At 30.5% G+C, this 13711-nt stretch overlaps 1 protein-coding gene across 5 annotated transcripts in view; it reads left to right on the top strand.

Annotated features, from left to right (window-relative positions):
- LOC139779250 (uncharacterized) overlaps window positions 1-13711 on the top strand; it is a 55450-nt gene extending 41739 nt beyond the window's left edge. For 4 of the 5 annotated variants that reach the window (XM_071717545.1, XM_071717542.1, XM_071717544.1 and 1 more), the window contains 7 exons: window positions 1181-1810; window positions 2649-3248; window positions 7628-7825; window positions 7951-8098; window positions 8327-8922; window positions 9734-10354; window positions 11163-13711. In XM_071717545.1, the coding sequence (XP_071573646.1) occupies window positions 1181-1810; window positions 2649-3248; window positions 7628-7825; window positions 7951-8098; window positions 8327-8922; window positions 9734-10354; window positions 11163-11232 (2863 nt within the window). In that variant the 3' untranslated portion in view covers window positions 11233-13711. The remainder of the gene's footprint in view (window positions 1-1180; window positions 1811-2648; window positions 3249-7627; window positions 7826-7950; window positions 8099-8326; window positions 8923-9733; window positions 10355-11162) is intronic. The other variant, XM_071717541.1, reaches the window with a different exon arrangement.

Below are 13711 nucleotides of genomic sequence, written 5' to 3'. Positions count from 1 at the left end.
AGATAACTTGAAAATTATTAAAAATAACTGAACTTTGTTTTTGCTGAGTTGTAATGCCAAATGTTTTTTACAACGTGTTCCTAACAAATTTCGTTTATTTATAGTGAGTTTAATGTTATAACAAATTTTTCGAAGGTAGATTTTTGTAGGGTAATTTGAACTATGTTGGGTAAGGTAAAACACTTTATTAATTTTGCAAAAAAATTATTTTTATCGTATTTTAAGGCATATTAATTATTAAAATAGTCTATAATAATTATTATATTACATATTTATTATATTCTAATTTATTTAAAACTCTAATTCTTGTGCTCCTTGTAACAATGTCATACAAATATATGTTTAAAACTTTTACTCACAGTAATATATACTTATAACGTATACTCATCATAATATATTACTCCTGAAAGAAAAAAACAATAGAAATAAAATGCAATACCTACTTATAAAAAGCATCATACAAACTATCTCAAAATTATCCGATATCGCAATTTTCACCTTTTTATCGTACAGAATAGAAATATACACCATATGATACTTGCTAAATAGACTACACTAAAGTACTATCTTAGTTTTATAGTTTTACATGCAACAAAAAACTGAGAAGCTGTGAAGTAGATTGACTGTAAAATAAAGGTTTATATAATAAACCTTACGCTAAGCGATACACACCAAATCCTCAGTTTTAATTTTTTAACATTATGACACGTTGTGCCACGCTGCCGCTTTGTACGTTAGATTAGGGGACCAGCAGCTAGTAATTGTAATTCCATTGCTGTCCGCTTGTAACACTTAATAATCTCGATATCATGATGGTCCAACTTGCCCACGTGTTTCAAATTACCCCAACTTTTTACATTATTTATAAAAAAGCTCATATTTAAATCTTATGCAATTCTTATAGTATTTCTAATTCTCGTTAATTCCTTTACATATTACAAAATTTTGAATCAGATATTTAACACTTTCATGCTGTAATTCTTATAAGTATTTACGTTACATAGCATGGAAATGTTATTATATTTGTATAGTCGGAAAAAATTATCAAATCTACTATAACCCCCACGGATAATTAGATTCCTAAAACGGTAGCCTTGACTCCCAACGGATTAGCGTGCTAAAATTAAAACTAATATTGTAGCATTTTTTATTTCTTTAATCACTCTAAATATAAATGTAGGAAAACCGTTCCAAATTCAATCAGTGATACGGACAACAATATAGACATGGGTACGCCTACAAAAGAAGCGAAACAACTAGAAGACACGGATTCTCCGCGACATAGAATGGATATAATGGCAGAGGCGAATTGTCCCTCAGAAGATGAGTGGATGTTGCAATATTATATTCCGACATTAATGTGTCAAGAATGTCACGAACCTATCTTGAATAATAAAGCTAGTTCTTCATTGTATAAAGAAACATTAACAAAGTTAAAAGAACATTTAATCCATGAACACAAGATAGACCATGATTCTGTACATAATATAGAACATGATGTAATTAAAGACATGATTCCAGTACGTAGCTTTATACGAAAACATTATTCAAAATTAAAGGGATATGCGGCAAAATGCAATCATTGCTTTAGAGTAATTAATTATACAGTACTACATAGTGTTTTACATAAACACTTGAAACATAAACATAAAGAAAAATTAACGGAAACAGAGAGGAATGAAGAGAGAGTGCTTTGGTACTGGGATTACGTGACAATAAAGGACGAAATGCTTGCGATATGCAACTATTGTAATGCAGCATACAAAATAAATTCACTTAGAAATTTACCTCATCACATAAGCGTACATAAGTAAGTATACATTTAAAAAATGACTAAAATACTGAAGAATATAAAACTGATAGTAATGTGAAATATTCAATAGCTAAAGAAAATGTAGCGCATACAAGTACGTGTTCATTAAGGCTTATATAATAATTATTTGTATTATAATCGAAATTGTGATTTCAGTCGCAATTTCGCCTACTTTTGACCGGGATATTATAAATCTTTATGTACAAAATCAATTCTTTGCGTGCTTCAGCAAATATGACACAAAAATACACGTATATATAACAATACGTATTATTCCGTACCATATTTAATGAAAATTCAATCATATTACAATAATTGTAGATAACTTCTACTCTGTAGAACATTAAAAAATCATGAACTTTATCATATATTTTCTGAAAGCTAACCGTTAAAAAACCAAAGAAAGGTTTACATTGTGGCATTACTTATAAAGGAGTTTTTATTTAAATTTTATGCAATTCTTAATATTTCTAATTCTTCTTACAGTCTGCTTAACGTACATATTACAAGCACTTGAATCAGATATTTAACATTTGCGTGATACAATTCTTATAAGATCATGTTATATGGTAAATATATATACGCATCGAGAGAAACAAATTTACCGTGTTCCACATTCAAATAATTAGTCATTAATGAAAATATTATATTTGAATAGTCGGATAAAAATTATCAGATCTATAAAAAACATTTGATTCGATATTTAATCGCTTTAAAATATCCGAATAATAAAATTCCTAAAATGTAGCCTTAGCCTGCAATGGAATAGCGTGCAAAATTAGAACTAATATCGTTGCATTTCTTACTTCTTTAATCACTCTAAATATAAATTTAGGAAAACCGATCCACGTTCGTACAGTGATACAGATGATACGGACGGCAATACAGGCATGAAGCATCAAGAAGACACAAATTCTCTGCGATCAAGAACAGATATAATGGCAGAGCAGGAAGCAGAAGATAAGTGGGTGTTGCAATATTATATTCCCACATTAATGTGTCAAGAATGTCACGATCATTTCTTGAATGATAAAGCTAGTTCTTCATCGTTTAAAGAAACATTAACAAAGTTAAGAGAGCATTTATTCGAAGAACATAATATAAAACAAGATTTCATACCTAATATAGAATATAATTTAAAAGAGAAGATTCCAATACGTCGCTTCATACGAAAGCGTTATTTAAAATTAAAAGGAGATTTAGCAAGTTGCAATTATTGCTTTGGAGTAATTAGTTTCAAAAACAAGAATTATAATTTTTTACATAAACACTTGTTGTGTAAACATGAAGACAAATTAACGGTAATAGATAAGAATGAAACAAAAATAAGTTGGTATTGGGATTACTTCAAAAAGGGCGAAAGGAATGGGATATGCACCATTTGTAACAGAGGTATATCTTTGGGCGGTATTGCTAATCACATGAAAACTCATAAGTAAGTATACATTAGAAAATTTATTAAAATATTAAAGAATATAAAATATAGTAGAGTAGAAGGTGATAATATGGAACCCCTCAATATCTTAAAAACTTTGAGCTGCATTTTATAGGTGACAGCTAGAACTTGTTTATTAGGTTACCCTTTGGGCCGTAAGAGCGCTAGATTTACTAGTTGGCAATAACAAATAAAGTAAGAAACCTATTTCTCTTTTGTCGATTTCTGAACGTTTAAAAGGTAGGTAGAACTTTATTTATTTGTAACTGTTCGTGATTAACGGCTAACGTTTATAGCCAGACACTTATACAGTATATGATGTTATCTAACACTATAAACATTTCCACGTGTTTAAGAATATTTAGTTCTTTTCGTTTTGCTGTAACTGCTATTGTTTTTCATTTGTTATTGATGGCAATGTTTGTACTATGGACCCCCAAGATGCTGGATCAATGTCTGTGAATCCAATGTAGTTTTTGGACTCACATTGAGTGTGCAAGAGCAGAGAAAGAAGAATACGTGTGTGATTTATGCCGATAAATGAAAAAAAAAATTTTTTTCTTTAAGTTATTTTTTTATTAGAAATTTGTTTTGATAAAACAATATATTTTTTATTATGTATTTCTTTTACAATAACTTTTTTAAAACAGATTATTTTAAAGGCGTTCAACGTTTTGTGATTTTTTTTAATTTTATGCATCCAAAAAATAGTGGGGTTCATATTACCAGCATGTTACGACTTATGACTCAATTGCTCACTTTTCGATATCATTATACAGCTTTTTTTATAAGTGGAGAATAAATTGAATGTTAAAAATGGGGTTGCCAATAGAATAAGGAACCTAAGCATACCAGGAATGAAAGAATTAAGCTTATAGTTTACAAGAAATTGCTTAAAAACAAAGTGGCGTTTCATATTACCACCTTCTTCTCTAATGAAAAGAATATAAAAAATAGTAATAAAATATTCAATAGCTAAAGAAAATGTAATACGGATATAAGTGTCAAAGCACTTATATATATAATAATTACACTGTATACAACTTACAACATGCCTCATAATTTCTCAAGTTTCTTTAGTGGGAGTTATTCAGCTCAGTCTCCTACTCTCCTGAGTAACGTGACATACGTGATTTATTCAAGTTACTCTCATTTTTTAGAGTTATACTTGATTAAAGATTTGAAGTTCAATGAAGTTATAAAATAGAAAAAAAATTTTTAAATGAAAAAATTCTGCTAAAAATATGTTTAATATATGTATCGCTGAAAAGATATTTAAGAGTAGAATTTGAAAAAATATAAACGAAATTTTTTGGGGGAGATTTTTTTAATTAAATGAAAGGCTTAAATGTTCTCCATAACATAAAACTATATCCAAAATTCTGGACTTAATGTTTATTTTGCTTGCTAATTGTAGGGGAGACCGGGGCTAAACAGTCCGTTTTTTTTCGGTGCCGATTTTTAACAACAAAATAAATAATTGTAGTTAAATGTGGTATACCACTGTAAAGAGTGAACCTTTAGCTACAAAATTTATATAGGAAATTTTTGTCTACGTCGCTTTGTTTAACCGGTATAGAGCAAAAACGACAACGGTGGAAAAATTGAAATTTCAAAAATGCCGGGGTATAACAGTCTGCACTGCATTTTCAATACATATACGTACATCTAATCCTAAAAAATAATAGGATACATGCAATAATTGTTTTTAAGAGAAAAATATAAAAATTTATTTAAAATTTTTATGCGAAACATTATTAAAAAATAGTTACGAGGGTTCCTCTTTCCGCAGAAGTCACTCGCCCGACTTGTTTCACTCCTCGACGTCCGATGACTCTATTCGGTGTCTGAACGGTTGTAATTCCCGTCTCATCCATATTCCATATGCAGTGAGCCCGAAAATGCCTTGGAAATGCACCCGGACTGCTTACTGACCGATTAGCCCCAAACACAAGTTTCAGGTTTGATCGCCCACGAAATATTAGACATCAACGATAATGAAAAAACTACACTGGATTTGTGTTCAGCATGCATTACTCTTTATAATCACGTACCTCGAGATTTGGAGAGCAAATATTATTGCAGATATTACAAAATTTCCACGCGCAGAAAATGTAACTTTCACCTTCCGAAAACACGTTTGCCTTCGTAAAAATCATAACACGGCAGGTAACCTGCCGAAACTCCGTTGGTCACATGGGTACTATAAGCAGCGTTTACAATGTTAATAGCGAGTTCGCACAATAAACAGGTTCCGAGATATTTGATTAGACGTATTTACCCCGTAGACGTTTTAGCCCCGGTCTCCCCTACTCATCAATTTCTCAACGACGAAGAAAAAGGAACATGGACAGTCTTAAACGGTTATAATTCCTTGGGAATTCCCGATCTCCAAATTATGAGATTATTGTTAAAGAAATATTAGATGCATTTCATACTATAAAAGTTGCGATGTCTCTCAAAGCACATTTTTTGCATTCACATCTTAATTTCTTTCCACAAAACTTGGAAGTTGTGAGTGATGAATGTTTTCACCAAAGATTCGAAAAAAGTTCAAAGAAAAGTTCAAAGAAGTCAATAACAAGTATGTTGACTGATTACTGCTGAAATCTTAATTATCGCAGAGAAACCGAAGAAGATGAGTATAAACGGCAAGCAAAATACACTATAATTAAGCATTAAGTTCAGAATTTTAAGCCTTTTATTTAATAAAAAAAATGCTTTCTGAAGAAATTGCGTTTACATTTTTTTTTCAAATTTTTTCAAACTTAAATATTTTTCCAACGATATATAAAACATATTTTTAGTAAAATTTTTTTATTTTTTTCTATTTTATAACCTAATAGAACTCCAAAGCTTCAACCAAGTATAACTAAAAAAAAAAAAGAAAAAAATGACGGTGACCTGAGTAAATCACGTATGTCATATGTTACTCAGAAGACTGAGCTGCATGTATCGCTTCTAGTAAAAAACTTGAGAAATAATCAAATTTTTGAAAATTTGTTGTACTGTGTTAATTATTTATATTATATAATCGAAATTGCGATTCTCCAATCGCAATTCCGTCTGAGTATTTGGGTTGTGAATGGTTTTATGAATCTTATCGAAATATGTGCAAAATCGGTTTTTCCCACATTTAGGTAAATATACACATAGGGGAGACCGGGGCTAAACCGCCAACGGGGTTGAACCGCCAAATCAAATATCTCGGAACCTGTATATTGTGCGAACTCGCTATTAACATTGTAAACGCTGCTTATGGTACCCATGTGACCCCAACGGAGTTTCGGCAGGTTACCTGCCGTGTTATGATTTTTACGGAGGCAAACGTGTTTTCGTGGTGAAAAATGAAATTTTCTGCGCGTGGAAATTTTGTAATATCTGCAATAATATTTGCTCTCCAAATCTCGAGGTACGTGATTATAAATGCATGCTGATTATAAAGAGTAATGCATGCTGAACACGAATCCAGTGTAGATATCTAATATTTCATGGGCGATCAAACCTGAAACTGATTTATTCCGGGGGGGTGGCGGTTCAACCCCGGCATTTTTTAGATTTCAATTTTTCCACCGTTGTCGTTTTTGCTCTATACCGGTTAAACAAAGCAACATAGATAAAAATTTCCTATATAAATTTTGTAGCTAAAGGTTCACTCTTTACAGTGGTATACCACATTTAACCAAAATTATTTATTTTGTTGTTAAAAATCGGCACCGAAAAAAAACTGGCGGTTTAGCCCCGGTCTCCCCTACATATCATACATAAATATAATTTAATAAAAATTCAATCATATAAATATAATTGTAGATAACTTCTACACTGTGGAACATAAAAAATCATTTTATCAAAATCATGATTTTTGCTACACTTTTGCTCAAAACTATAACCGTTGAAAGAACAAAAAAAAATGATTCAAATTGTGACATTATTTATAAAAGAGTTTATATTTAAATCTTATGCAATTTTTAACATTTATAATTCTTCTTACAACCTGCTTAACGTACCTACATGTTTCAAAAATTAGAAGCAGATATTTAACATTTACGTGATACAATTCTTATAAGTGTTCACGTTACATAGTAAATATATATCCATCGAGAAAAACAAATTTACCATTACCATGTTTCATGTCCAAATAATAATAGTCATTAATAATAATATTATATTTGAATAGTTAGATAAAAATTAGATCTGTAATCAGATTAGATGTGTATCATGTGTAATATTTGAATCTAGATATTTAATCGTTTAAAAATATCTAAATAATGAGATTTTTAAAACGGTAGCCTCGACTCCCAACGGAGTAGCGTGTATTATAGGAACTAATTTTTTCATCGTATTTCTTGCTTCTTTAATCACTCTAAATATCAATGTAGGGAAACCCATGAAGTGCCAAATTCAAGCAGTGATATCGATGATCCGAATAGTGATACGGATGATCCGAACAGTAACACAAATGATAAGAACAATGGTACAAACATGGATACGCTTACAAAAGAAGCAGAACATCAAAAAGACACGCATTCTCCGCGACCAAGAACGGATGTAATGGTAGAGCAGGAAGCAGAAGATAAGTAGGTGTTGCAATATTATATTCTCACATTAATGTGTCAAGAATAATGTCACAATTCTTTCTTGAATATTAAAGCTAGTTTTTCATAGCATTTCTTGCTTCTTTAATCACTTTATATCAATGTAGGGAAACCCATGAAGTTCCAAGTTCAAGCAGTGATCCGGATGGTACGAACAGTGATACGGATGATGCGAACAGTGATACGGATGATACGAACAGTGATACGGATGATGCGAACAGTGATACGGATGATACAAATGCACTGCAAATCCAAGTATGTTATTTATACACGTATAAATGTATAAAAATGATACATTAAACAAAAGCTCTTTTTTAAAGCTTTTCAAAGTGTTTTTTATGTATTAAATTACGTCATTTAACACGTTTAATCGTATTAAATTAAAAATTAATACGTTTAATAATCGTGTTAAATGACGTGATTTAAAACGGCAAAAAATGTATAAGAAGAGCTTTGGCTAAAATAACACACTTGGATTTGCAGTGCAGTGATACAGACATGGATACGCTTACAAAAGAAGCGGAACATCGAGAAGGCACGAACTCTCCGCCATTAAGAACGGATATAATGGCAGAGCAAGAAGCAGAAGATGAGGGGCTGCTGAAATATTATATTCCCACATTAATGTGTCAAGAATGTCACGATCATTTCTTGAATGATAAAGCTAGTACTTTATCGTTTAAAGAAACATTAACAAAATTAGGAGAGCATTTAGTCTGTGAACATAATATAAAACAAGATTCCGTACATAATATAGAATATGACCTAAATAAAGAGAAGATTCCAGTACGTCGCTTCATACAAGAACATTATTCAAAATTAAAAGAAGATGTGGCAGAATGCAATCATTGCTTTGCACTAATTAGTTACAAAAACAGGAATTATAGTATTTTACATGAACACTTAATACGTAAACATAAAGACAAATTAACGGAAATAGAGAAGAATGAAACAAAATTCCTTTGGTTCTGGGATTACTTCACAATAAATGACACATCGCTCGCAAAATGCAACATTTGTAACCTGACATTTTATGCATTAACACCTGCATTTTTTACTGATCACGTGAGAACTCATGAGTAAGTATACATAAAATAATTTATTAAAACATTGAAGAATATAAAGTAGATAGTAATGAAATATTGAATAGCTAAAGAAAATGAAACAGATACAAGTTATCAAAGCACATACACTACTGTTCAAAAGTTTGGAAGCACTACTTTTTTAAGAAAAAAAGTGGTACTAATATTTTAAGAGAAAAATGTTACATGAGAAACTTTACTGTCTGTTTTAACTATTCAATACAGTATTATTTGTTTCTAATAATTTTCCAGGGAAATATTTTATTTAAAGAATTTTATCGAGTGAATATGCTATGGCATTGTTCCGTTATGAAGAAAGACCAAGTTTTCATGGTTTGAGTAAAATATAATAACTTTTAGTTTCATATTTGTTGTACTTCACTTAAACTATGAAAACTTGTTCTTTCCTTATAACAGAACAATAACGCGTTTACTCGATAAAATTCTTTAAATAAAGTACTTCCCTGGAAAATGATTAGAAACAAATAATACTGTGTTGAATAGATAAAACAGATAGTAAAGTTTCTCATATGACATTTTTCTTTTAAAGTAGGTATTAGCACATAAACGGTAGTGTATATGTATAACAATTATTCGTATTACGATCGAAATTGTGTTTTTAGTCGCAATTCCGTCAGTGATTCTATGTAATATTTAAGTCTAGACATCTAATCGTTTCAAAATAGTTAAATAATGAGATTCTTAAAACGGCAACCTAGTGATTTCCAACGGAATAGTGTGCACTATTGAAACTAATTTTTTTATCGCATTTCTTACTTTTATATAATCACTCTAAATATAAATGTAGGAAAACCGTACCAAGTTCAAGCAATGACACGAACAGCGATACAGACATGAATATGCCTACAAAGGAAGCGATATATCAAGAAGACAAAGAACTGCGACATAGAACGGATATAATGGCAGAGCAGGAAGCAGGAGATGAGTGGATGTTGCAATATTATATTCCCACATTAATGTGTCAAGAATGTCACGATCCTTTCTTGAATAATAAAACTTGTTCTTCATCATATAAAGAAACATTAACAAAATTAGAAGAGCATTTAGTCTGTGAACATAATATAAAACAAGATTTCGTACATGATATAGAATATGACGTAAATAAAAAGAAGATTCCAGTACGTCGCTTCATACGAGGGCATTATTCAAAATTAAAAGGAGATGCGGCAAAATGCAATTATTGCTTTATAGTAATTTGTTACAAAAATGCACATAATATTTTACATGAACACTTGAAGTGTAAACATAAAGACAAATTAACAGAAATAGAGAAAAATGACACAAACTTCCATTGGTTCTGGGATTACTTCACAATAAATGACAAAGCGTATGCAAAATGCCACAAATGTAATATACAGTTTTATGCACTAACACCTGCATTTTTGACCGATCACTTGAAAACTCATGAGTAAGTACACATTAACATAAAATTGTTAAAATGTACAATAGGTAATTAAAGAAAATATTATACACACAAATGACAAGCACTCTTATATAATAATTATTTGTATTATGATCGAAATTGTGTTTTTAGTCGCAATTCCGTCTGTAATTCTATGTAATATTTAAGTCTAGACACTTAAGGTAGTTCATCCGTGACAATGCTGTCAAAAACTAATGATAGACATATGACATAAAGTATTTGGCTGGAATCTGCGTTATGCATGTGTGTATAAGAATCTCATATGTACAGATACATAGATACTAATGTGTACTATTAGATCTTCATAGATTAGCTGTCATATACGTCCACCGCTATCAGAAATTGTGTACTTTACGTATCAATTACTTCGAAACTATAGAGTATAGACGGTCGAAGATCTTGTATTTTTGTAAGAATATTTTTGCAAGTCTCTTCTTGTTTTTCATTAAAACCGTAAGAATAGTTTGATCGCTACAATTAGAAACGTGTGCTATCGGAAGTTGTTTTCATACCTGCGATACATGTCAAAAGTGCTAACTTTGACTTCCGTTATTGCAACTTCGGTCAATCTTTTTCTATTTGCACATGTGTATAAAATGTGTTTACATTAATATACTGTTTAAATTTTACAAGATTCCTAAGAAAATGAGTTTACGGACGTACTACCTTCTAAATAAATGAATAATTAGATTCTTAAAACGATAGTCTTAACTTCCAACGGCATAGCATGAATAATGAAAACTAATATCCTTGCATTTCTTACTTTATCTTTACATTCTGCATATAAATGTAGGAAAACTGATCCAAGTTCAAGCAGTGATACGAGTGATACAGAGATGGACAATGATACAGACGGACAATGATACAGAGATGGATACGCCTATGAGAGAAGCGAAACGTTAAGAGGACTCAGAAGCATCATCTAAGAATATGTACAAAAAGATAGAAGGAACAAAAAAAGAGACAAGTAAAGGAACAAGTTTTTAACAAATAATAACTTGCTCTGCATTTATTACATACTACATGTAATTGAATTTTATGAATTAGACATTGTTTGTTCTATGTAAGTGTAATCTATATCGTGTTATATAAAATATTCACATGTATTAAGCGTTTCATTACTCATATTAATCAGGTCGTGAATTTCTTTTCTACTATATCTATAAATAGAATAAATTTTACAATAAATTTCATTTTTATGTATAAAGTGACAAGTAAGCCACAGATATAAATATTAAATTTAAACATTGATAGGACTCTTGCTGATTATTTAAATGCATTAAAAATAATATTTTTTTTTACTTAACGATTGAAATCAAAAGTTGTAAAATGTAGGTAAAATCACAAGAAACCAGTACATTGAATTATCGATGCAACTGTGGTTGCATCGATTACTAAATAATTAATATCTAAATTTAATTAAAGTATTGCTTCCTCATAGAGAAAGCTTTGTTTTTGTAAACCTCGCATATGGACCTTTAATTACGGATAAAATTAGGTCTAATCAACCAAATCTTAAACAATTATATGTATATGAAATAAGAGCTAGTAGAAAAGATCAAAGAAAAAATTGTTTTTTAGTTTTTGATGCCAATGTGTTCAGAATGTTCTAAAACATCAAAATCGCATTAAAAAAATGTCCGCGCGCGCGCGCGTGTGCGTGCGTGCGTGCGTGCGTGTGTGTGTGTGTGTGTGTGTGTGTGTGTGTGTGTGTGTGTGTGTGTGTGTGTGTGTGTGTGTGTGTGTGTGTGTGTGTGTGTGTGTGTGTGTGTGTGTGTGTGTGTTATGTACAGATTTATCTATAACTCAAGAACTAATAGATCAAATCTTAAGGGGTAACGCCACTCTAGAATTTTCAAAAAATCGATTTCTTTTTGCTTAAACGATGCTTTAAGGTCTTAGAAATAAGGTTGGTTTCAAAGCTCAGAAAAATCTCTATTATCCCTTTTTCGTAATCCGTCTGCCGGCGCGGAATGCATCTGTGAATGTTAACTGAAACTTTAAACGCGTTTTTCTCGAAATCGCTTTTTTAAAATCGGGCGGAATCAGAACTCGAACACCTTTTATCCGATTGACTTGAAATTTTGAGTGAAACTTTACAATAACATTATCTTTAGAAATACGTATGGATTTTGCGATAAGTTGAACAAAACTTTTTTTATAAACAATTTTGTGCGAAATTTTTTAGCGAAAAATGAAACATTTTTTTTCAACATGCACCATTCTTACAAAAAATGATATTTCGCAATTTCCATACGTACTTCTATAGAAAATCTTATATATTTTTCAAAAATCTTTGAATTTTTATACCAGCTCAGAAATTATAGGAGCTTCGATTCCGCCCGTTGGACGACTTCCGCAAAAAGGCACTTTGGATCAATGGCTCTGGCGCCGCCATTTTGTCAATAAAAAATTAATAAAAATTTTTTTTTATACTTTAATATATAGATAATAAATAGAATTAAACCGATTTTTATTTATGATTATTGTATTTCTGAAAAAAATTATCAAAAATTGGCTTTTTTTTGGTACTCTAGAGTGGCGTTACCCCTTAAAGAATTATATGTAAAATAGGAGTTGAAAAGACTAAAAAATATAATAAAATTAGAAAAATTGTTAATAATAAAAGGATTACCGATTTTTAGACAGAAATCTACGTGATTGCTCTAATTTCCGTAAATTTTGAGATATTCAACTGAAAAATTTTTTTATGGAAAGAGTATCATTAAAAGTAGGTTGGTATTGAATTTGACGAGGATTGGTGAAAGGGTTGCCAATTTTTGCCTAAAAAGTGTACAAGTTATACATATAATCTTATGTAGAGTATTATTAAAGAAAGGTTGTTTTGAATTTGGCGACAATCGGTGAAGAAGTCACCGATTTCTGCTTAAAAATGTATAATTTTTATTTGATGGATAGAGTATCATTAAAGGAAAATTGGTAAAAAAATGTGCAAATTAAAAACTAGCACATTGCTTCCTCATCATTACAAATCGCTACCATTGCTCCTTTTCAAACCCAATTTGTTTTTAAATTACAGCAACATAATTATTAACATAAAATAGTATGGCTTCTTCATAGAGGAAGCTTTATGAGCGAAATAAAATGATGAGAAAACAATGTGCACTAATTTGCATACTTTCAAGAAACATGGAAGGAAATAGATCTAGTAGATCAAAAACTTTATATTATTAACTTATATTTATATCTTGATAATCATATGTTACACGTAAGCATACAATTCATGCGTTTCTCTACATTCTTTATTGTAGTTAAGCGGATTTTTTCTATATTTTTTATTATAATGTAAAAGAATTAAATAAAAACAAATGTTGCATAGTA

This window comes from Temnothorax nylanderi, unplaced genomic scaffold (assembly GCF_030848795.1).
Source record: "Temnothorax nylanderi isolate EJ_2023f unplaced genomic scaffold, tnyl_v1.0 TNYL_tig0216_pilon, whole genome shotgun sequence".
NCBI classification, from domain to species: Eukaryota; Metazoa; Arthropoda; class Insecta; order Hymenoptera; family Formicidae; genus Temnothorax; species Temnothorax nylanderi.
The sequence above is the reverse complement of the archived record's forward strand: the minus strand, read 5'-3'. Positions and strand labels throughout refer to the sequence as shown.